This window comes from Lepidochelys olivacea (genome assembly GCF_965140295.1).
Source record: "Lepidochelys olivacea isolate rLepOli2 genome assembly, chromosome: 5".
Taxonomy (NCBI): domain Eukaryota; kingdom Metazoa; phylum Chordata; order Testudines; family Cheloniidae; genus Lepidochelys; species Lepidochelys olivacea.
This window is the reverse complement of record NC_140415.1, coordinates 72,011,165-72,036,709: the sequence shown is the minus strand read 5'-3', so window position 1 is coordinate 72,036,709 and position 25,545 is coordinate 72,011,165. Positions and strand designations below refer to the sequence as shown.

The 25,545-nt window shown below is 41.4% G+C and overlaps 1 protein-coding gene across 3 annotated transcripts in view; it reads left to right on the top strand.

Moving 5' to 3' along the window:
• The window catches only part of EPB41L4A (erythrocyte membrane protein band 4.1 like 4A), a 225,738-nt gene that overhangs the window by 68,402 nt on the left and 131,791 nt on the right, over positions 1-25,545 (top strand). For all 3 annotated transcript variants that reach the window (XM_084627984.1, XM_084627983.1, XM_084627985.1), the window contains exon 3: positions 16,079-16,183. In XM_084627984.1, the coding sequence (XP_084484110.1) occupies positions 16,079-16,183 (105 nt within the window). The remainder of the gene's footprint in view (positions 1-16,078; positions 16,184-25,545) is intronic.

The following is a 25,545-nucleotide window of genomic DNA, read 5'->3' as shown; positions in this document are numbered from 1 at the left end:
GCAAGGCCTGGTTGCCTAAATGAAACAACATCATGAGAAGTGTTCTTTCTCAGGATCAAGCTGTGTTGAAGATGATGAAAGGAGCATCACTTTAAAAATGTATAGTGTGTATCTTCTAAAAATGAAACCTACATCTATCTCTGAGTTGTGAAGAATATGTATTAAGATTATAACAACCAACAAGAATGCACTTTTATGTAGAAATCCATGATTAAATTGAGTCTTGCTAATCTGTAGGATATTTCCCCCCAATATGAATATGTAGATTGCTTTATTGTAAATTATACTGACTTGAACAGATGTGAGCATACCAACAAATTTTATTTTGGAAAAAAATACTCCCAATATTGTACACTTTTCATATTTTTGTAGCACTCCTATAAGAAAAGGTCATTGTAAATAAAAAAAAATCATCTCTTGGTGTGATCTATTTTTCATTTTCAAACTCTTAGTTTTATGAAACTCCAAGTCTTATGAAAGTTTTTAAAGAGAATTGGAATTTTCTGTAGATTCGGATTAGATTTGGTGAGAAAAATGATAAAAGATGACTGCCAAAGTGAGGCTGTGTCACAGAGTCTTTAGGACAAGTAGTTGTGTCCCATGTGGCATTGCATATATCACTTTTGACTCCTAAATAAATGTAATTATTTTTTGTGCATGAATCATAGTTGTTCTTTACAAGATACATAGTCATAAATTAGAAAAATTCAGACTGGAAATAAGACATGACTTTTTAACAATGTGGGCAATTAACCTTTGGAGCAGTTTACGTAGGGTTGTGGTAAACTCATCATCACTTGGAGCCTTTAAATTGAGATTGGATGTCTTTCTAAACAATCTCCTCCACCACAAGTTGTTAGGTTCAATAGTTTTCACTTACGCACTGGGGAACAATAATTTCCTGCAGTACAGGGATTACTGCAGATTTACTCATTAAGGAACTTTTATTCACTGAGGACTGTGCACTGGTTGCTCACTTCATTGATGACATTCAGTTTATAACTGATCCCTTTGCTCATGTAGTCAGTAATTTTGGTTTTGTAATCAGCCTAGAGAAAATAGAAGTACTATACCAACCTGTGCAAGGGGTTGCATGTCTGCCAGATTATTAAGATCAACAATTTCTCTCAAGTCTGTGGAAAAATTTTGCTACCTAGGGAGTATGTTGTCACAGATTGCCACAATGTATGATGATATTACCCATCCCACAGCCAAGACCAGCTCTGCATTTGGAAGGCTGTCACACTGCCTATGGAACAATAATGGCATCAAAATAAGTACAGAGCTAAATCGGTCCATTTATTGGGCCATTGTGCTTACAGTGCTTCTATATGGTTGTGAGACCTGGATAAGATTTCACTGCCATGGTATGAAGCGCATATGGAATTCATCAAGTTATCTTTGGTGTGTTTGCAGGGTCAAATGATGGGACAAGATTCACAATGTTGAAATCCTTAATCATTGTTGGATGTCTGGCATTCAAAGAATGCTCATAAAAGCTCAGCTGCATTGGTGTAGGCATCTCATTCATATGGCTGACTCAAGACTACCTAAGGCAATATTTTATGGTTGGTTAAAGCAAGGCTCCCGTTCTCATGTTGGCCAGTATAAATGATGTAAAGACACACAAAAGTCAATCTTGAAAGCACGTCAAGTTGACTCCAGCAACTGGGAAGCAACAGTTTGTGACAGCTCAAGGTGGCGGCAGATTTGTCATGACACTGTTACCACTTTGAAGCGAAGTGCATTAACACCTTGAAGCCAAGTGCATTAACATGTGAAAAATGTGAACAGCGCAAAGCTAGGCTACAATAGCCTGCAATGGTCATGGACAGTCTTGTCTGTCCCACATGTAACTGTGTTTGCAGTTCTCTCATTGGTCTGACCTTGCATATACATGTTCACCAGCAGCGTTTGCTGAATTCTCATGGGTCAGCATCAATGTGAAACTTCATCAGAGAACAATAACTCCTTGCAGTACAGGGATTACTGGGTGAAATTCTTTGTCGTGTTACACACGAGTTCAAGCTACATAATCATGACTTTAAAAATCTATGGGTGAAGTTCTGACACCCTTGAAACCAATGACAAATTCCCATTGGCTTCACTGGGACCAGAATTGCATCCTATGAATCTGTCATTCCTTTCCTACAATTTGGAGTAGACACTATCAGGTGGGTTTGGATTCATATGGCTCATTTTTTTTTCAATGAACCATTTTCTGACAACTACTCAGGATGAAATCCTGGCCCCATTAAAGTCAGTGGGATTTTTGCCATTAACTTCAGTTGAGTCAGAATTTTGCCTTCTACGAAGAAACAAAAAGCTCTGAAGGGTTGATATGACTTTCTTTTCTTTTTTGGCCAAACTATTTTCAGCTGAGGTCAGATTGCAATGTTAAAAAAATAGCCATACTTCTCCAACACAAAATACTAATCTCAGAAACCTCAAACTACAATCCCACCATTTTGACCGTTGCTCTCACTGTTTATCATAGTCCAGGCTAGTAAAACTACCTATTATTAAGGTTGCCTGACATTTCTCAATATGAGACCTGGTTTTCATTGCTTATAACTTTGCTATACATAAAGTGTTCAGGCTGAAATTTTCCACGCTGGGTGTCTGACTCAGGCTGATATTTTTGGAAAGTTTCAGCCAAAATGATTTAGTTTTTTGAGAACGAGGATAGGGAAAAATACATTGTTTTGCCATTTTAAAAAAATTCTGATGTCATTTTCTTTGAGAAAGTCAAACACCCTCATGCTTTGGAGCAGGGACCTGAAATTTATCAGGAGGATAGTCTTTATGTCAGGGATGTGCCTTTTGTCATACCTGTGAAAATCCACCCAGATTTGGCAACATTATGAGTAAGACTGATTTTGTCAGGGGTATTTTTAGTAAAGATCACGGACAGATCATTGGCAATAAACAAAAATTCACAGAAGCCTGTGACCTGTCCCTGATTTTTACTAAAAATATCCCTGACAAAATGGGGAGGGAGAAGGGCCACCACCTGGGCTTCTGCAGGGTCCCCCTGCCCTCCTCCTGACGCCCGCTGCGGCTGGGCTGCTGTGGTTGGGGAGCTGCGGAGCTGGGAGGGGCTCCTGCCACCCATGGGGAGTGGGAGCTCCGGGGTTCCCCTGCTGCCCAGGGGTTAGGAGCTGCTGGCAGCCTCCACGACCTCTGTGACATAATCAAAGCCCTAATTACAAGCCTTTGTTCTTACAGTTCTCACATGCTTAGTAGAGACTTGCTGGAGCTTGGCGGCTAAGTTCCCTGAAGATTCTACACGTACTGGGCTAGCTCTAGCTAGGGGCTGAGCAGGACTTTCTATACCACTGCAGTTCTGCACTGCTTGAGCCTGGGCCAGGGCTGGGAGAGAGATTAGCAAAGGGGCTGGGACAAGAAACTGGGGGGTCAGGTAGGACACCGAGATAGGACAAGGAGCCCAGAGAAGGACACTGGGATTGGGAACCAGTGGGAAATTTGGATAGGAAAGAGGGGAACTGGAACCCAGGGGCATGGAGGGAGACAGGATAAGGATCAGGGAACTGGGACTGGCTGAGCAAGGAGAATGGTACTGTGGAGGGGAGACTGTGACAGTGAATTCAGAGGAGTGAGAATAGGACTTGCTGGGCAAGGAAGTGGGGACTGGGATGTGAAGTCTGTGGAGTGGGGACTGGGACTGGATAGGTGAGGAGCATGGAACAGAATGAGGAGGGAGGGAGGGATAAGGAAGAGACATGACAGGAACAAGTTGAAAGGGACAGGGCAAAACAGGGCAAACTTGGGGGAATGGGCAGAAGAGTCTGTGCCCAATAAAGCATGATATCCTTCAGAGTCTGGAATGGAATTCAAGATGCCTGAGTTTCTCCATTGTTCTTTTGTAAGCAAATATCTGTGAAACTCACTGGCAAAGTGTCACTATCCCCTGGGTCAACACAGAAGATGAAAACCTACTACTGCTATCAATGACTCCATTAGCTCAAGTGGAGCAATGTATGTTGGATCTAAAGGTTCTGATCTAAAGGTTCAAAACTGATGATGGTGTCACCATGATGCAACATGATGGAATTTCTGTTTTCTCAGTTTGCTTTTTAAAAAACTAGAAAATCACATACACAAAAATTACATTAAAAGAATATTAAGATTGCAAAGTCTACCATGCAAAAGTTAGGAAATGCCAGATTGAAGGTTGCCTGTGCAACACTAATTTGGCCCTCTTGTATGTATGTATTGTATGTATTGTTAAAGTCTTAAATTCCACGGAACTCCTCCCTCATTCAGTGCACAACATGGAACTGCTCTGGGGAAGAATTTAGGGTTGACAACTTTCTAATCGCACAAAACTGAATGCTCTTGCCCTACCCCACCCCTTCCACGAGGCCCCACCCCTGCCCCACTCCTTCTCGGAGGCTCTGCCCCCTCTTTACCACCCCTGTCGCTCGCTCTCCCCCACCAACTTTCACCGGGCAGGGTTTTGCAGTGTTGGAGGGGGTGAGGGCTCCGGCTGGGAGTGCGGGCTCTGGAGTGGAGCTGGAGATGAGGGGTTCAAGTGCAGGAGGGGGCTCAGGACTGGAGCAGGGGGTGATGGGGGGAGGGGGTGCAGGCTCCATCTGGGATGTGGGGCAGGGGCTGAAGGGTTTGGGGTGCAGCAGGGGGCACAGGGCTGGGGTGGGAGTTGGGGTGCGGGAAGAGGTGTGAGCTCCAGCCAGGCGATGCTTACCTGAAGTGGCTCCTGGAAGTGGCCAGCATGTCCAGCTCCTAGGCGGAGGGGCCAGAGGGCTCTGCACACTGCCTGCACCCGCAAGTGCTTCCCCTGCAGCTCTCATTGGCTGTGGTTCCCGGCTAATGAGAGCTGCAGAGGCGGCGCTTGGGGCCAGGGCAGCACGCGAAGCCTCCCTGGCTGCTCTGCGCCTAGGAGCCAGACATGATGGCCGCTTCCGGGAGCCGCACGGAGCAAGGGCAGGCAGGGAGCCTGCCTTAGCCCCGCTGCGCCGCCAATCCGACTTTTAGCAGCCTGGTCAGTGGTGCTGACTTGAGTCACCAGGGTCACTTTTCAACCAGGCGTTCCGGTCAAAAACCGGATGCCTGACAACCCTAGAAGAATTGGGGTTGTGTAGTGTAGGTACCCTGTTTTATTTGGTGCACAGATTGGAAGGTATACACTTGATGAGGCATGAGGCCACACATTGAACAACAAGGAGAAAACAGAATATTGCATAGCTGCTCATTAAGTGAACACTGTTCATCCATCCTGTGCTCTGAAAATGGCAACGATCTTGTAGAAGAAGTGTTCAATTACATGATCACACATGCACAAGGGAGCTGAATTAGAGTTGCACAGGCAACCCGAATTTGGACATTTCTTGAGTGCTTAACTCTGAACCTTAATAATGTTCTTTTAATGTAATTTTTTTGTGTGTAATCATATAAAGTGGTAATTGGTTGACTCTTTTTATCAGTGTAGGTTGGTGTTTTAGTAATACCTCATATCCCTAGCATAGTATCAACAATTTTAATTCTTCCCATTGTAGGTAGGCAGAAGGTGGCTAAAATTATTGATTAGAAAAGAGAGAGAGAGAGAAAAAAAAGGATGGTGTTAGAATAGCAAATTGAAAAGCTTCAGAACCAGATCTGTGCAAATATAAGAGAAAAGTACAAGACTTCTGGGGAGTCTTCCCACACAAGAAACAATCTGTGATCTTCAGTAAAGACAATCACAAATTTGTTTGAGAAGGATATTAAAAGAAGATTCGAGATTCCCTTAAACATCAAGAGATGTTACAGGAATTCCTTAAGGAAAAGTAATCAGAAGAACAGTGGCATAACGGAACCCTTCCTGTGTAGAAGATGATTATGACAATGATAGAGTTCATTTTGTCTGGGAGACAAAGGGTCCTTTTCTTTCTGTGAAACTGGCGATGCAGACAAGAGAAAGGGAATTCTGTCAATGAACCAAGCCTTTCAGACCACAAACGTCCTGAAGCTCTTCTGTATCCCATAGAATTACAAGTCGGGTATTGTAATAATGTAAAATGTATCCTTTTAGAGGCATGGACTCTGCAGATACTTACTAAATGAAATGAAACCAGGTGATTTGGGGTTGACTTGAACTGTACTTTAGCAGATACAGATTCGAATCGGGGAGGTGTTGGTAGCAACTCTATTGTTAAGGCTGCACTGTTTTGCACTTGTGGCAGGTCTAAAATCCCTCTGCTTCAAACTTTAATGATTTAATTTATTCTCCAAATTTGGCACAATAATTCTTTGGAAGACAGATGGATTTTCCACATAATGATGTAGAAAAATATGTGCTAACCTTTGCAGCCTAAATATACTGTAATGCTCCCTTTTTAAAATGAAGCTCTATTTTCCTCATATTTCTGTGGGTGCTCTACCTAGAAAATAACAGTCTCCAGACTTTACCCACACATTCTCATAATGTTTTGGTCTTAGCCCACTTTTGAACTTTTAAATTAAGACACAAAAGTTCTGTTTATTTATCATTACTTCATTGAGTTTTGCCATGATTATTCAACAAAACTGCTCAGATCCTTCAACTAATTCAGTTTTCTGAAGCTGTTAGCTTGGGTCCTTGATGAGAGGCATCATATCAGTGAAGAATGAAATTGAAAGTGTTTCTGTTTTTCATCAAAATGTCATTTTTCGGGCCATCTGGGAATCTCCTCTTCCCGATAGTCTATAGCTCCTGTTTCTGACATTACAAACTTCAAATGTATAGCATTTTAGGTATAGAATCTCTGTCACTGGTGCTGGACTGAATCTTGCCTGGCCTGAGTCTTGGGCCAGAGTGGTAATTTACTGGAGAGTCCACATTTGAGGGAAGAGGGAGGAAAGATTGCAGAGGCAGGCTAAGTGTGATGGCTCCAGTGAACTATGAAGAGACCAGGATTGGGAAATGAACTCTGTTTTCTGTACATAACTGTACAGAGCACCCCTAAAAATCCTGAATACAAAGAGTATTTAAAATTTCTGAAATTCTGTGAAAGTAAGAGCCTGTATTTCAATGGGATTTAGTATTGTCAAGATGGTAAGGGATCTGTTTTTCATATTCATTGTGAATAAATTAAGTTAATTAAATATCTAAGAATACATTAAAATGTATAATTTGCAAATTCACATGCACCTGGCCTTGTGCCTTACAATGTACTTGTGGAAGATCTGTATATCATAGTATCTTCAGCTCTTGCGTACTCTAGGGTGTTAGGGATTAAATTAGGTCAGACTCTTTCATTTATATATGTACCCTATCGTGTACTGTAGTGCTACTCTTTGCCTCTCGCTGCTGTAGACTATCCAGTTTTTATAGTTTTACTAAAAGTGTGTGGAATCATATACAGTACCTCTGTGGAAAATCAGCAAACATCAGTTCCTTCAAACCTGAGTACTTCATGTCTTTCTCAAAAACTTCTTATTTATCTCTAATACATTGATACTTAATATAGAAAATATAGATGATTCTGCTGTCAAAGTAAAATGTGCCAATATCTTCATTTCTGCCTTAGCACGAACAACATTACTTAGCCTACAGAGTTTTCTTTTAAAACTCTCACCAAAAAAAATTCTAAACCCCAAACTCTTTGCTGTACGTGACAACATAATTTTTTGCTAATTTTTTTTTTAAAGCTGATGCTTTATCAGGAATAGAATAGTTAATAATGGACATCACTGTTATCTCTCAGACTGGGAGGCTGTCATGTTCTATCCTGTACCTCTGTAACTTCTGTAATATATTTCAGCAAGCAGTAGGATAAACTCCAAAATATGTAGCAAATGCTCCTATAATTGATAGCTGGCATTTTCCCACTATACACAGCAACTGTTATTTGTATCAAGGCAAATAGCATTATAAGACAATTTAATTGGTCTACCTTACACACAGATGTAGACCTTGGTTGGCTCTGAACCTCACAAGCTGCATAATGTTAGTATTAGTTAATATCCCAGTAAAAAAAAATCTTGAATTAAATTCAGATTACATGAAATCCTGTCCATAAAATTAATTTCTACTATATTATCTAATTTACAAAATGTTGTTTGTTTCTCTTTTAGAGATCAATTTCAAAGCATTTTTTTAAAAAAATTACATTTCTGAAGCCCAGCTGTTTCTCCACTCCATTAATTTAATTATTTACACACAATATAATTCTCATGTTTTCTCATCACTGGCCTTTCACTCCTCTTTGGGAGGGTCTTGCACCAATATGTATGCATGTAAGTGTGTTAACCTCCTGATTTACTAAAGAAACACACATCATTAGTTGAACATATTCATAGGAGACTCTGGTTCAATGGTGTTTTGTTCAGTTTATGTATCTCATGTTACTAACAAAATTACAAAAGGAACACTGTTCTGAAGAATGAGTTGAACCAGATTATGGTAACTATGACGTCTAAAAAGGAGTTGGTGGAACATATAGGTCACAAATTTGGGAAAAATACTGGGGAGAGATGCAGGTAGGAAACTGTTGGCTTCTATAACCATTTAGCTTTGTGCTTTATAAAGCTTGTGCAAGACTATTCAAAGTACGATGAACCAGAATCATAGGATTTCTGAACATTTGGATCAGAGGCAGATTTTATAGTTCACAGGTGAAAATACTAAAGGGAGTATGCACATTATGAGTATTTTTATCTGCAGCAAGCTCATCACTTTCCAGGAAAGACACCCATTGCATCGTAAAAGCAGTTTCAAGTTAGGAAGAGTCAAATATTTATCGTATCACAAGAGATGCTCAGAGTAGAGAGAGGTCAGTTCACATCTACCTGTGAACAAGCTTCAAAGAGCATTTCTAGACAATAGGTATGAAAGGGGTGGCTAATGAACAGCTCCTAACATCACAGAAGCCTCCCGGCTATTAGAGGTTTTTTTAATATTAAGAAATTGCTTTTAAAATGGCTTTTAAGATATTTTTTGCTAATACAGGTAAATGGGAAACAGTCAAAACTATTCAAAAAAAGTTCAGGTTAGTAACATTTTCCAACACTCTTTTGAAATAATTTTGCCTAATCCACCATGACCAGGTAGAATGTGTTTAACCTGCTCTTGTGGAAACCATTACAAATTCATTTTTAAAATCAGTGTCTGAACTGGATAAAAGTCCAGTGGATAAAGCAAGAGCTATGTGAGCATGAAGTTCTCCGTTGGAAAATTGTTTGAGGTGGTGAGGTGTATGCACCCTATCACATCTTCCTGAAGAGTCCTCAGTGACATAGAAATTGAAAGCAGGTTGGCATGTTGGTTGGCAGGGAACTAAGAGTGAGAGGGGAATGGATTTGGGAGATTCTAATACCATATTCACTTACCTTAAACTCTAGTTTCTATAAGTAATTATTTGTGCTATGTGATTATTGGGGACACTGGGGCATGGCCACTAGGTAACTCGAGGGGATGGAAGACCACGAGTGTCGATGAAGCCCCCTCGCACTAGGCCCAAGTGTCCTTGGCCCCCCCCCCCCGCCTGGAGGCACACGCAGCAGTTATGCTGAGAATCTGCAACAATATGCTGCAGAGTCAGACTGCCTGAAACTAAGCAAGGCCAAACAGGGGAGATATGGAAGAACAATGCTGAATAAAGCAGCTTTATGTATAGTTTAACAAATGATACAGAGAATCAGGGAACTAGCTGGGAACTGGATTGGCTGGCTATATGGATACTTGGGGCAGCTTGCTATTGGATAAGTATGCTGGGAAAAAGGATGTATAAAAGCCTGTGTAACTTCCTGCTCGGTGTGCAGGATTTGAGATTTTATTCTCCCTGTACCTTTTTGCAGCTGCAAATAAACTTTTCTGCTTCTCCACCCCGTTGTGATTATTGGGTGTAGCACACCGGGTAACGAACCAACTCAAGCTGTTGTTCAGCCTCTCGGCACTGGGTGCCGGCAACATGATTGTCTTGGGGAATGTCTGTAAATATTAAACATTATTAAAGTTCTTCTCTGTTTGAACATGTACCCGGCAAATTAAGACCTACTTATTTGTTTAGGTGAATATTTGTAAATATTAAACAGTATTAATTTAAAGATCTTCTCTGTTTGAACATGCACTTTGCAAATTGAGGCTTGGCTGGTTATCAGCCTGTGGGGAAAGTGGCTCTGCCTATAAAGGTAAAGACCACCAAGGGCCTTGATTCTATGCTACTTTAGCTCACTTTTGCACCGGTAGAGGGAGAGTGCATTTGAGGATATGTGTGTTGTTTCTAAGGCTGGGAAGAGGGGAACATTCTAGGCAGAAGCTCCACAGTGCATGGTGGGGATGGAGAGGGAGAGCTTTTGAGAAACTGTTTCTGTTATTCTAATAAAGTTCTTTGTTCAATGTCAGAAAAAAGTGACTCTGTAATTCTTCCTATGGTTGTGCAGCAGTGTGTGAACAGAGTTCTTCTATGAGAGGGTTAACTAAGTAGGAGGTGTGAATTTCTGACAGGATCAACAATGAAAAAATCAGGTGGCTGATCAAAAAAGAAGTGACTGAAGTTTTAAAATTTATTTTAAATCTCATAATTCTTAAAACCGCATTATGAGCTTTTGGGGTCTGACTTATTATTTTTGAGTGCTTGGTGTTAGCGATACTGTATATGGAGTGGGAGGGGCAGCTACTGGGCTGAAGTAGCTTCTGCAGAGAGGCTCTGCAGTTATTGGTTGGCCCGGGGGGGGGCGGGGGAGATTCTTTTCTGTTCCCTCCTCTTCCCTGCTCCGTCCCCCAGAGATACCTAGCCCACTGCACAGGCAGACACAGTATAAGTACCTCTCTAGAGCCAATAAACAATGTACGATGTGAAAATGTAGTGAATTCCCAAAAGTGCAGGAATGTGAACATACTAAAATATAATATTTTATTGTATTTGTTAAAAAATAAGATCAGGTCTTTTCTGAATGTTCCACTTGTCATTTTGTTTAGCCAGTAGAAACCTGCCTTTCTGGTTTATAAAGTCATGTAGCTAAAATATAAAGCAAGGTGTTATGACTCATTTGAACAATTCTTTGTTCTATCTTGAAGGCATTGCTGATGTTATTTTCAAATAAACTTGTGCTACTGTGAATTTCCCTCTAAGAATGTAGGCCTCTAGCAAGTCTGATCATAATGGAAGGTAGATTGTATAATTTTTGCACTTTCGTATACCATGGGTGTAATCCTGCTGGCCCTCTCTGATGGAGTTTTGTACTCCAGAACTGTAGCACTGACAATTTTATCAGTGACAGCTATTGCCTCACATTTTGTAAAGCGGGCTGCATGCGTGGTAGCATTCCCTACAAACCAAGTTTATGCATGAGGTGGTATACTGCTACTGAGGCTGCTCAGTTTAGGTCACAGGGTCATGTGAGAGGGTCATGTGCCCCTCTCAGCTACTCTGTATATTGCCAACCTGAGGCATTAAAACATCACAAGTCTGGCCTCAAAATATCATGAGATTGACTTAAAATATCATGCAATTTAAAGAGAGACTTTTTGGATTCTTTTTATTATCGTCTGGTTGCTAAGGCTTTAGTGTAAACTCACTTCATATTTTTAAGATTTCCTTCTAAACCCTGGGGGCTAGCAACTTACTTTGTTTAAATGAAAACTGAGATCCTCACATAATCAGTTGACACCAAGAACTGGCATTTTAAGAAAAACACAATATATTGTATACAATATATGTATTGTGAGACTCATGATAAAGTAACAAGAGTGGGTAATGCTAACTACTAGTAATACAATTCATATGCAACTCCTGAATCACAAATCTACGTATGCTCCCCTGACTTTGCCTTCTTGATTTCACTAAAATGTCTTCCACGCTATTCATTTTGAGGATTGACAGACAAAGGTTTGAAAAGCTCAATCAGTCTGAATTTTTATTGCAATTCAGAGAGTGCACTTAAAATATGGTTTTGTTCTGAAAAGTGTTTATATAAAAGTGGCATCTTCTTTCACAATAGAGCTGGTACTGTGTGTATTGTGGGCCATACCTGCCAACTAATGACCAAAATGTGTTTTGCGCTGCTTTTTACATTTGTTAGCTCTTCAGTGCCGGCACAGCAGAGAGATCACTATAGCTGGTCTCTTTTCCTCCTGGTGCATCAGCAGCAGAATAGCTTTGCTAAATTCCACCTGCAGAGCCAGTCACTTATACTTGTACAACGCACTGAAGACAGGTTACACCGAGGGCATAGTTTATAGAAAATGGTGTTGCGTAGGTGCCACTGAAGGTCTGATTTGGCCTGCAGAACCTTTATTACTGTTGAGGATGTATGGGACTAAGAAAAGCTAGCTTGATGCTCCAAGCACAGGATGATGGGTTGCTGTACATTCCCTGGTTCAGCCCCAGTCCCCCTTCTGACTACTCCCTATATGCTCATCCTTGAAAACATAAAGGGTTTACTGCAGAATCCAAAGTGGTGCAGCAGGACAGTGCTACTAAGGCTGCTGCCCCACCTCATTTTGGAAGAAGAAAGTGTGTACACTGAGCATCCTTCATGCGGACCCTGTCCTGCAGATCCTGGGGAATGATTCCCCATCTCCACCTAGTGGATAGGGGAGGAGAACTCTCAACCAGTGCAGCTGGGGCAGCTTTATGCAGAGTTATGCCATGACATGCCACCTGTCAACATAAATACTGTGATGGGGAGGACTGTTAACTGAACCATGTAATGATAGTACACATTAGTGGCTCTTTATGTCCTCCCTCAGCTTAGCATTTTAAGTCAAATACAGTGGATAGATTATTACATATCATTACTGTTCATCTGTAAAATGGAAAGTATTGGAGCCTGCCATTTCAGCCAAGTCAGGTGTGGAACATTTAAACATAACCCTGGGACTGCATTGGCCCTTGAATCTAGGAGGTGAAAGGTAGTGTAAAGCTGCCTTTGGTTACCCTGTCCCCATTCCTGTGCTGAGCTCAGCTCAGCTCCAATAGAGATCATAGCCAGGGACTCCAAACTGGTGTAAGAGGGCAGAAGAAGGTATAAGTTACACCACGTTTAGACTCTCTCAAGACATATGTAGATTCATATCTCAGTTGGTCCAGAATCACTAATGCCTTCCAATGTGGACCAGGCTCCATTGATTGACCATACCTCTTTTTCAGATGATGATATGAATCTAAAATGACGACTGTATCTTTTCCAGTGGTTTACTCTTTTGGTGTCACTGATACCACTTGCTGTATGTGTCAAACTACAGGCCAAACAAAACAGTTGTCAAAATCCTACAAACACTGAAATAAATCTATAAGGCTCAAAAGAACCAGCTGCACTGTGACAGCCTCTAAGCTCATCTTTCAAGGACCCCCAGTTTCTCCTAAGAGTCCACAAAGGAACTGTTCTCTACATGGTTGTTGAAGAGGCTGTTTTACTCAAAAGCTGGTTTACCAGTTCAACAAACTGTGCCTGTAGGGACTGTGCCTCAATGGATTTCCTCCTGTACAGAAACTCTGTACCCTTTATAACTTCAGTACCACGTTTGAACTTTTGTAATGGTTCAGTTCCAAATTGAATCATTTGTAACAGGGCCAGCTCCAGCGTTTTTGCCGCCCCAAGCGGCAAAAAAAACAAAACAAAAAATCTTGGAGTGATGGTGCGGCCGCCGAATTGCCGCCGAGCGCGAAATGCACTGTGATGGAGCGACTGCTGAATTCCTGCTGCCACCGATGGTGGATTGCCGCCCCAGAGCCCAACGTCCTGCTGCCCCTTTACATTTGTCGCCCGAGGCACCTGCTTGGTTCGCTGGTGCCTGGAGCTGGCCCTGATTTGTAAGATCATCAGAGCAGGGTCTGTCTTTTTGTTGTTTGTACAGTGCCTAACACAATTGGGTTCTGGTCTTCTGCTGGGGTCCCTAAAAAGTATCACAGTATAAATAAATCATCATCATCAAACTTTAAACTATCAAGATAATTTTGTCTGGTATGAAAGACAGATAATGAGATAGCATCTACCTTTTCTAGTTGACATCTGTGCCACTACTTTGAATAAGAACTGACAATATGAGAAAGAAAAGGAGGTAGAATAATTGCTTCTTCTATTTGTTTCCTCGCTGCCTGCAATTTAATCTAATTTTTCTAGTTTTTCTGTCTGCAGTCCTTCTTGAACTTCATTCCATATTTCAGTAGGAATATAGCCACTGAGCCTGATTCTTAATTAACATCAGTTTTACAGCTGTCAACTCCTCCACTTACTTAGTGGAGTTATTCCTATTTTACCCTAGTGAATGTGACATCAGGATAACTATATTTATGCACTTTATCCAAGACAAGGGCAATAGGATTTAATGTATTTCAATTTAATTCAATAATTTGTCCTTTAAACATTCTTTATGCTTTGATTTTCTGTACAAATTGTTATATTGATAGGCCAGTTTTTAATAAGCTGTCCGGAATGGCCAGTCACTGAATTTTAGTGTACATCCTGAGAGAGAATATGATTCTACTTACCTGCCTCTAGTAAGTTGAAAGATAAGGTGGATGAGGTAATATCTTTGGTTGGCCCAACTTTGGATCATTATCAAGCAGAACCCGTCAGGAGCACGGACACATGTCCTCTGGAATGGTGGTTGAAGATGAAAGGACATATGAATCTTTAGCACATCTGGCATGTAATTATCTTGCAGTGCTGGCTACAGTAGTGCCATGCAAAGCCTGTTCTCACTTCTAGGTGACATTGTAAACAAGAAGCAGACAGCATTATCTTCTGCAAATGTAAACAAACTTGTTTGTCTGAGTAACTGGCTGAACAAGAAGTAGGACTGAGTGGACTTGTAGGCTCTAAAATTTTACATTGTTTTATTTTTGAATGTAGTATTTTTTTGTACATAATTCTACATTTGTAAGTTCAACTTTCATGATAAAGAGATTGCATTACAGTACTTGTATGAAGTGAACTGCAAAATACTATTTCTTTTTTTTTTACAGCACAAATATTTGTAATAAAAATAAATATTAAGTGAACACTGTACACTTTGTATTCTGTGTTGTAATTGAAATCAATATATTTGAAAATTTAGAAAACATCCAAAAATATTTAAATAAATGGTATTCTATTATTGTTTAACAATGCGATTAATCACGATTAATTTTTTTAATTGGTTGACAGCCCTAATGTTATTACAATATTAAACCTGGTAATGTAGAAATAATAAATATATATTTTGTCAGTTCTTTTAACAGTTTTAGCATCGTCTCACCTTATCCCAGAAATGTCCCCGCCTGTCTCCCAGATCTAGATTTCTTAATTCAAAATCCAAACCCACCAGATTTCAAAAGAGAGAGAATCTCATTTAGCTAGCCCCAGTCTTTCTGGAAGGTTGGTCAGACGTGCAACATCAGCAGCAATCAGTAATTCAGATCTTCCGCACTAGCTATGAGACAGCATGCAAATAAAAGCCCTTTAAATAGCAATGAGCATCTACCACGCCAACGCCACAACAATGAAGCAGCAATTTGAGCCACCTTTTCAATATTGTGTTTAAGTATTAGTGTAGACCTTAAGTGATGCAACAACACTCCAGAACACAATGGGGTTATTTGGATTCAGAACGTTGAATTGGGCCCATCTCTACTTTTAAAAACATTTTTAAATAAAAGGAATAAAAAGCAGCCTTCTTCACAGAGAATAATGGAGCACCTTATGGTTCATAATTTACACATTAAGGGCAACATTTTCCTCAGATATGCAGTGGCAGAGCTTGACTGAGAGATCCACACTTGAAGGGAGCGCAAGATCTTAGAATTGAAATCTGTCATGTGGATCAGAGAACAGATTTTTGCCATGAATACAGATGTCTAAGAAAACTCATAGGTTTATTAACATTCATAAACATAGTTTAGGAAGCATGTTTATAACAATTACTAAATGTTCAATATTGTTTACAAAATCATTGATTAAACATATGTAAGGAGAAATTGAAATTTTTTCTAGTTGTAACTGAGGATTTTGTTAAAGGCAACCTGAATTGTTTCTAATCAATAAAACTGCCACCTCTTTTAGACAAGGCTAACTGAATGCATGAATACCACTGTGCATAGCTGACAAAGACAGAACACTTTTGTGAAAAGACTCTGTAAATTCTTTCCCACAGAAGTCAACGAAAGGGTCGGTTGTCCTGGGCTACGTATTCCGTCACTTAAACCTCGTGGAGATAGATTACTTTGGATTGCGTTACTGTGACAGAAGTCATCAGACGGTGAGTAAAAGACACAACAGATTGGATTTCCCAGTTGTAAATTTTACCTTGTTGGTGACCTTTCTCAGTGGTGCGCTTGGCTGTCATACCTTCAATATCTCATGAAAGAATAAGATTTCCAGTAGCAGTTTCTTTAATTTGCCTGTTGAGAGGACCTATTTTTGTGTTTCTGTAGAAAGGGCCTTTTTCTCCTCTCACTGAAGTTAGCGGAATTTTAGCTATTGACTTAAATGGGAGCAGAAATGTGACAACAGAAAATAAAATAAAAAAAGGTGTTGCAAATGACCAGTAGTGTAAAATGCTGTATATAAAAAGTACTATTCGAATTCTTCCTGTTAAACTAAACCAAACAAGTGCTTCTTAGCCCATGATATTTTCCTGAATAGGAATTCTGTTTGGAAGTGAGCCTGTTGTGACTAATTCTTGGATTGGCTAGAGTTGGGGGGAATATGAGGTGGGGGAAGGGGCAATTGTTTGCAGGTATGGCACAAATTGTTTAATTCAGGGCCACTTCCTGGATCACTGTTTTAGAGTGAGGTTACTGATTTGGAGGAGGCTTTTGGCTGCCAGGATGTATTGAATTGTAGCTGCTTATACCCTGAGAAGAAGGGTGTGTGATAATGACTTTTGGACTCCACATGAACTGGCTCTGTTTTGAGGTGGATGGGGAGTGGTGGTCTTTTTGATAGGTGTTCTACATACACACAGTAGAGACAGCCCTTCCTGCAAAGAGTTTACAGTCTGAACAGATCAGTCAAGAGAAAGGCTTTGTATTATCTTCATTTTACAAAGAGATTAAGGCCTGGTCTACATTTAAAAGTTTTGCCAACATAACTGCGTTGATAAGGAGTGTGAAAAAATCATACCCCTGAATGACATAGTCATGCAGCCAAAGCCCTGGGGTAGATAGTTATACTAGCAAAAAAAGAAAAAGAAGTCATTTTGACAGTATAGCTTATTTCATTCAGGGAACTGGTATAAATTATACCAGCAATAGTAAATTTTTGCCAGTATGAGCGGCATTGCTGGTAGAAGGGAGTTGTTCTAGTGTAGATGAGGCATAAGCAGCTTGTCCTAAATGACAGAGAAAGTCTATAACAGGGCCGGGAATTGAACCCAAGTGTCATGAGTCCTAGTCGAGTGCCTTAATAACAAGACCAGCCTTCCTCCCTAGTTATTGACTGTCTAGTTAATTTAGAATTTTAAACATGCAGGTAACCTCAACTGTTTCAGGGACCGGGGAAATTTCTGTTAAATGAACAATTGCAGAACGCCATCAGCTCTCCTCAGAACAATCAGGGCAGATTTTTCTCTCACACCAGCGTAAATGAGGAATAACTCCAGTGAGCTCATTATGGTTACACCTGTATAAAACCTGTGTAGATGATAAGGAAAATCAGGCTCTCATGTCTTTGCTAGTTTGTGATTCATAGTGAAATCCTGTTTAGTAAATGGCCAATATAAAGGAAAATCTCCATGAATGCATGAAACAGTAAATGAAAAATTATAATTGTTCACAGACTTGTTAAAGGTATAACACTAGGGACTGGCATGGGGGTGGTGGGGATGATTAGTTCTGTGCTGCCATGCAGGAACCTGGATTTGAGTCTTCTGGTGTCTCATTTTTAGAACCCCAGAAGTCAGATAGATCTATTTGCTAATTTATTTGAAAACTGTACTTAATGGGAAACACTCCAAAATAAATATCTGATAGAAAAATGTGTGCCTCATGTTAACACACTACTATCAGAAAGGAATATTTTAACTTCTGATCTGATGGGACTTAAGAGTATTCTCTAATTAACAGTTTAATGAACAAAACAGTTCAGATGAATAAGATCCTAAACACACACACACTTTAAAACATGCAACAAAATCACTTTTTCTTAAAACTTGGAATATACGTTTTTACTGAGGTTTGAAAAGGTATGTTTAACTATTTCCTCCCATTATTTTTTATTTTTACATATATAAAAATAAACAAATAAACAAAAACACCACACCACCAACAACTCTGTTAAAATAATATTATTTAATTTGCAAAGTCAAGCAGTTGAAAGTTAGGAAATGACACATTTATGTCATGCATCCGACGAAGTGGGTATTCACCCACGAAACCTCATGCTCCAATATGTCTGTTAGTCTATAAGGTGCCACAGGACTCTTTGCCTCTTTTACAGATCCAGACTATCACGACTACCCCTCTGATACTTGACACATTTATGGTTACCCATGCAACCTTTAAACTGCCACCTTGTGTATCCATCCTATGAACTGAGTAAAGCAGACATCCTATGGAAAAAGTAGCATGCTGTCATGTAATTGAAGACTCTCATAATGCAAACACACAAGAGGGCTGAACTAAGGATGTGCAGACAACTGTAAATCTGGCATTCCCTAAATTTCGAGTGCTCAGTTCTTTCCTGCAATGAAGAGTCATAGGTCATCAAGAGGGGACCACTGGAGCTGCATGATAGTGAAAGCCATTCTTGGAGCATTTATGGGGAACCACCAGGTTTTAGAAGCTTTAGGGGCTAGCAACCCAAGCCCCATGAGTCATGGTACACTGAATTAACCACAACTGAGGGCAAGTCTACACTACAGTGCTACATCGGTGAAGCTGCACTGCGTCTGGTGAAGATGCACTATGCCGACAGGAGAGCGCTCTTCTGTCAGCATAATTACTCCATCTTCATGAGAGGCAGAAGCTATGTTGGCAACAGAGCATCTCCCACCAACATAGCGCCGGTGTGGACAGTGCTTAAGTCGATATAACTTGTATTGCTCAGGGCGGTGCATTTTTCACACTGCTGAGTGACTTAAGTTACATCAACTTAAGCAGTAGAGTAGACCAGCCCTGAAAAAGAAGGTTAAACAACTAGCCTAGCTTAGAAGGGAAGTGAAAGCAGCTTTAAAAAATACAATATAACACAAATGGAGAAAAGGGAAGTTGATAGCAATGAATATAAAATAGAAGCTAGGAATTGTAGAAAATTGATAAGGGAAGCAAAAGGACACTAGGGGAACTCTGTGTCCATAGAGTTACCAATATGTTTTTTTAAAACTACCAGGAACAAAAGGAACACTGGCAGTGGTATTGGTCCATTGCCAAGTGGAAATGGTAGAAGCGTCAATAATAATGAATGAAAAGCAGAATTGCTAAGTAAATATTGCTGTTTTGTACTTGGGAAAAAGCCAGATGTCTTATTTATATCATATGTTGATAATGAAATGCTCTCCATTGCAACAATAACTAAGGAAGATGTTAAACAGTAGCTGCTAAAGTTAGACATTTTAAAATCAGCAGGTCTGGATAACTTGCATTCAAGAGCTTTAAAAGAGCAAGGAGCTTTCTGTACCATTAATGTTAATGTTTAATAAGTTTTGGAACACTGGGGAGTTCCTAAGATTGTCAATCCTCCAGGATTGTCCAGGAGTCTCCAGGAATTAAACATTAATCTTTAATTAAATATTATGTCGTGATGAAACCTCCAGGAATATGTCCAACCAAAATTGGCTACCCTAGAAGTTCTAGAGGGCTGGAAGTTGCTAATGTTTGCTAATACATAATAAGGGTAAATTGGATGATCCAGGTAATTATAGGCCTCTTATCCTGACATCAATTCTGGGCAAAGTAAGGCTGATATGGGTCTTGATTAATAAAAATATTAAAGGAGAGTAATATAATTAGTGCCAATCAACATGGGTTATTGGATAATAGATCTTGTCAAACTACTTGATATCCTGTTTGATAGAAGTAATAGTGTCTAATAGACTTTTGTAAGACATTTAACATGGTACCACATGACATTTTGATTAAGAAACTAAAATGATACACGATCAACAGGACACACATTAAATGGATTAAACATTGGCTAACTGATAAGTCTCAAAATGTATTTGTAAATGGAGAATCCTCAGCAAGCAGATGTGTTTCTGGTGTCACCCTGCAGGAATTGACTCTTGGCCCTATGCCATTTAATGTTTTTATCAAGGACCTGGAAGATAATATAAAATCATTACTGATAAAGTTTGCAGATGACACAAAAATTAGGAGATTGGTTAAATGTATTAGAGAAGCGTTCTCTTCATTAGAATGATCTGGAATGCTTGATAAACTGGGTGCAAGCTAACAATGTGAATTGCATCCAGCCAAATATAAAGTCATACATTTAGGAAGAAGGAATGTAGGCCGTATTTACTGGATGAGGGACTCTTATCCTGGGAAGCAGTGACTCTGAAAAGTATTTTTGAGGGATGTATCATGGTGGATAATTTGATGAACATGAGCTCCTGGAGTCACACTGTGGCCAGAAGGGCTAATGCAATCCTTTATTCAGGGGAATATTGAGTAAGAGGAGGGAGGTTTTACTACCTCTATATTTGGCATTGGTGCCACTGCTCCTGGAATGCTGTAGCGAGTTCTGGTGTCCACACTTCAAGTGTGAAACTCCAAGCGCTCAGTCTATATAGTTTATCAAAGAGAAAGTTAAAAAATGATTTGATCACAGTCTATAAATAACTACCTGGGGAACAGAAATTCAATAATAAAGGGCCCTTCAATCCTGCAAACTAAGGTATAACTTGAGCCAATTGCTGAAAGTTGAAGCTAGACGAATTTAGACTAGAAGTAAGGTGCAGTTTTTATCAGTGAACAGTTTATCAAGGATTGTCCTGGAGTCTCCATCACTGGACATCTTTAAATAAGATTGGACATGTTTCTAAAAGATAGGCTCTAGTTCAATCGCAGCTACTGGACATGAAGCAGGATTTAATTCAGGAAAGCCCTAGGGTTTGTGTTATGCAGCAAGTCAGACTAGATGATCACAATGGTTCCTTCTGGCTTTAAAAGCTCTGAATCTCTGAATCAGAACAAAAATTTGTGTGCCAAAGCATTGCAGTGACCCCATTCGAGACAAAGATTACAATTTCATAGTAATCTGAGCTGCACGACTAGAGCACCAGATGCTTTGTGGACTGTCAGGTGAGAAGCCTACCGATTCCAGTCACTTCATTGATTGACACCACAGCAAATGAAAATATTTCAGCCTAGTTAATGTTTTGTTTCAAACAGGTCCTGAGCGTTTGACCCAGATTTGACCCTGCACAGAAACCTGGCATGAAGCTTTAAAAAAATACTTTTAACATTCATTTAAAGAAAGGTAGTTAGGAAATAATATGCACTGCTCAGATGGAATTTACTGCACACTCCCCAAGTTGCTTTGTATGTGTTTAACCTGGAATAGCTTTAAATATACATAATGAAGCCACATTTTTAAATCCAAGTTAAGAATCAGTAGCATATGCTCCAACCCCCCAGTAGTTCAAAAGAAGGTGTCACGGTTTGGTTTTTTTAAGCTGAGAATATTAGCAGTCCTGTATTTAGGCTTGATCTGCATTTAAAAGTTAGGTTGACATAGCTACATGGGCCTGGGGCATGAAAAATCCACACTCCTGAGTGACGGGGCTATGCTAATCTGACCTTCGGTGTAGATGCAGCTATGTCAAGGGAAGAATGCTTCCGTCGCCCTACCTACCGTTGTGTGGGGAGGTGGTGTTTCCATAGGTCTTTGCAAGCATGGCTATAGCACAATAGCTATGCCAGTATAGTTCTTGTAGTGTAGAATGGCCTTAGACTTGGTGGCCAGTAGGACCTTTGTAACCAACTATATATGGGTTTTGGTGTTTGGTGACTGAAGCCTAAATGATTTGAGGATTGCACATGTCATTTATAACTACGTATGGATTCAGATGAGATCTGGGTCTGAATATACCCCGATGTTACGGCTGTAAATAATTGAAAGCCCAGATCAGGATTTAAATGTTATGGTAATTATCTCTGTACCCAGTACCCAGCAGCATTCAGTGGGAGTCTGTCCATTTTATTTAGTTGCTTTATCTTTTTTGAAAATCTGGCCCATTGTGGTGAAAATTCCGCCACCATTTACACCCAAGTGACCCCTGCATATTTTTTAAAATTTTACTGTTCCTGAGTCCAATCCTGAAAATTCTTACTCATCATAATATTCCCACTGATTTCAGTGAGGAGACTTGGATAAGTAACCGTATTTATGTCAGGATCAGGCCCTCTCTATGCCTCTGATTTAACTCTGACCCTACTCTCAGATCCTTACATTGACGCCTTAACTCCATGAAAGCAAAACATCTCGCAAGATGTACAGTTGTTGTGGATATGAGAGGGAGACTGAGGTTTGGGTCACTGGCTGCCCTGCTCCCAACAGACCAGACTGAGCCGGCCTGGCCAAGTCCAGAAAGAGGGAGGGCACAGAAAGGGGTGGGGCTACCACAGAAAGATAGGGCCCCATCTGAGGGGGCCAAACTCTTCCACCACAGGGAGCCACTGTGTGACACAGCCACCATGCTGCTGGCGCTGAACCTGCACCCAAGGGAGAGTCGGGGACAGTGGGGCAGAGAGGGGAAGTTCAGATGTCTAGGATGGGAATAGGGTGTCAGGGTGGGCACTTTGCCTAGGGAGCAGGGCAGAGGGGGGATGTGGCGGTGGATTCTCTGCCTGGGGAGCAGGGTGAGTCGGGGCAATGGGGTGAGGTCAGGGTATCAGGAATAGGAAGGAGAGTCAAGGTGGGTGCTCTGCATGGGGAGTGAGGGGAGCTACTGCGGTGAGGGGCAGTTGGCTCCAGGCTGGGAAGGGGGGTTCGAGCAGTTTGTGTCTCTGTTGCCAGGGGTAGCTGCTCCTGGCCCTGGCTTGATCACCCTGGTTCCTATCTACTCCCAGCCTGATCCCAGGTGCCTTGGTGGCTGTTCCAGCCTATCCGGGTCCTGCTCTCGCCTCCACCCCCAGAAGCTGTGGAGCCCGAATCACCGGTATGGCCATCACAGCACCTGCCCCAGAGATAGAGGAAGTTGTGACTGGCACAGTTGGCGATATGCACGGTATATGGAAGATTGCTGCAATGCCGCATGTGCATGCAGTTTACAGAAATTGTTGGTGAGAAGTAAAGGGCCAAAACATGTTTCCCCGCTCAGTGCCTCTGAATAAGACAGAAGTGAGGTAGCCATAAAAGTATTAAGGGGCCCCATGCCCCCCAGTATCCCTGTAATTCCAGCACTGCCAGTGACCCATTCCCCTCTGGGATCACTGCCTGGCGCAGGATCTCCTCCAACTCTTGGGGTGGGAGAATAGAGCAAATGGACCAGGCGTGGGCTAGTCTCTTGCACCTCTCTTGACCCATCACAAGGACCCAGCAGCCCATCATGCCCTCGAGGATAACAGCCATTGCATGCTACTAATGAACATGGTTTTATAGCACAAGTGGTAGCAATCTATTCTGCAGTGGTGAAGGTTCCTGTTGTTGGCCCATTGTAGGGAAGCTGTTATACCAAATGTAACCAAATTTGTTTATGCCCTTTTCCTTAAAAACAAAACAAACAAAAACCAATGCTTGGAAATTATATACAAACCTCCCTACATTAAAAGAACATAATTTAAGTTGCAAAATCAAGCACTCAAAAGTTAGAAAATGCTAGATTTGCGGTTGCCTAGCAACCTTAATTCAACCCAACTTGTGCATATACATTATTGTGGCAGTTCAATGACAAGACAGCACAGAGCTTTAAGCAAGCAAGCAAGCTGGTCTGCTAATGGGCTTCTTCCTGTCAGCTTTCCACCTTCCCCTTTATTCTTTCTCTCCCCCCGTGCATTACATTCTCCAACAGATAAAAGGAATACACTGGCTTTGTTTAACATTCTTATTTACCAATTTCTATCTACTACATTCCTTGCTCTCGGGCCTTGAGCCCAGTCCTGGGAGGCTTCCCACAGTTCATGTCATCTGGGCGAGATTCCAAGGTTGATGCCCTTGAAAGGAGCTGTGTGTGCACAGGTCCAGCACAACACTCCGGGTGTGCCCTGAATGTTGCCAAGCGCATAAACCTTGTATGAATCCTACATCCCCTCCTTTTTTGTTTATTTGTGCTCGGCCATCTCATGGTAGCCATCAGTTTGCTTTTGCAAGCCAATTAACTCCCGGACAGACGAGGTCATAACTCGTGGAGCCTGCCAGGGCGGTTCTCGACAAAGCCTTAACAAAAAGGAAATACATTGCACACAGCAACAGCAAAAAATAAGCTTAAAAAGGTAAAGTGTAATTGGCAGGGCCCCAAGTAGCCATGCTACAGTACTGGGAAAAGAGGTTCGCGTAAGCAGCGAGCATCATTTTATTCCCAATTTCCTCAGGGTGATGACATACTGGAATAAGGCACGTACCTAACAATTCTTCAGCTGCTACAAAATCAAATAAACAAAAGTGGGTAACATTTGCTATTGAAGCCAATATTTCCCATAGGTTATATGTCATTCGGGCTCGTAACGGAGAAAGCGCTCCCGAGCCAACCCCTACAGGAAATAGCAGGCACAAAAGGCATACAGTCAATACAGAATTAGCAGTAATTTGGGCGAGAATTGCCACAAACAAAGTCTCAGAAGTCTCTGGCTGTTGGTTTGCTGCCAGTCTTCGTTGAGCCGCGGCGACCAATGCTTTTACTGCTCCCCATGTCACGGGCTGGCTTGGGATGCTATGCCTCCTCCGTTTCCGTCCCGCCGTTGTCGACCCGGGAGGCACCGCGTTCTCCTCCAAGGTCAGCTGAAACTCCGGTATGGGGTTCGACAGCCCCTGGTGCCACGCCATGCTGTTTCAGTGCCGGTCGCACACACCAGGCTGGAACCCACAACGGTCCTGCAGGGAGAGACACAGCAGCATATCCCCGACCCCAAGTGATTAGAGGTACTGGGCCCAGCCATTGCGGATCGGGCAGCTGACGGTAATAGACACGTGGTCTTTCCAGTACCTCGGATTTATGAAAATGCCAATCCGTGGGGGTCTGCTGATCTGCGTTCAGCATTAAATTATTTAAAATAAACAAAAGGATACACAATTGTTGCTGAATGTCTCCTAAGGTTCAGAGACACAGCTCCCCTTGTTTTAATTCTTTGTCGAGCAAGGTTTTTAGCGTGCAATTTGCACGTTCAACAATAGCTTGGCCTGTGGAATTATAAGGGATCCCGTGTTTGAGACAGACGTCCCATTGGACACAAAAGATGGGGAGGGCTATGGAGCAATAGGCTGGGGCATTATCTATTTTTATCTGGCTCGGGCGACCCATAACAGCAAAACAGGCTAGCAAATGGTGAATAACTTTGGGAGTGGCTTCCCCACGCTGTGGGGTCGCCCAGAGGAATCCTGAATAGGTATCAATGGAAATATGTAAAAATGAATAGGGGCGGAATTGTGGCACGTGAGTGACATCCATTTGCCACAGCTGATTCGCTGCGGTACCTCTGGGGTTAACGGCATAAAAAGAGGTAGGGGCAGCAGCAGCACGGT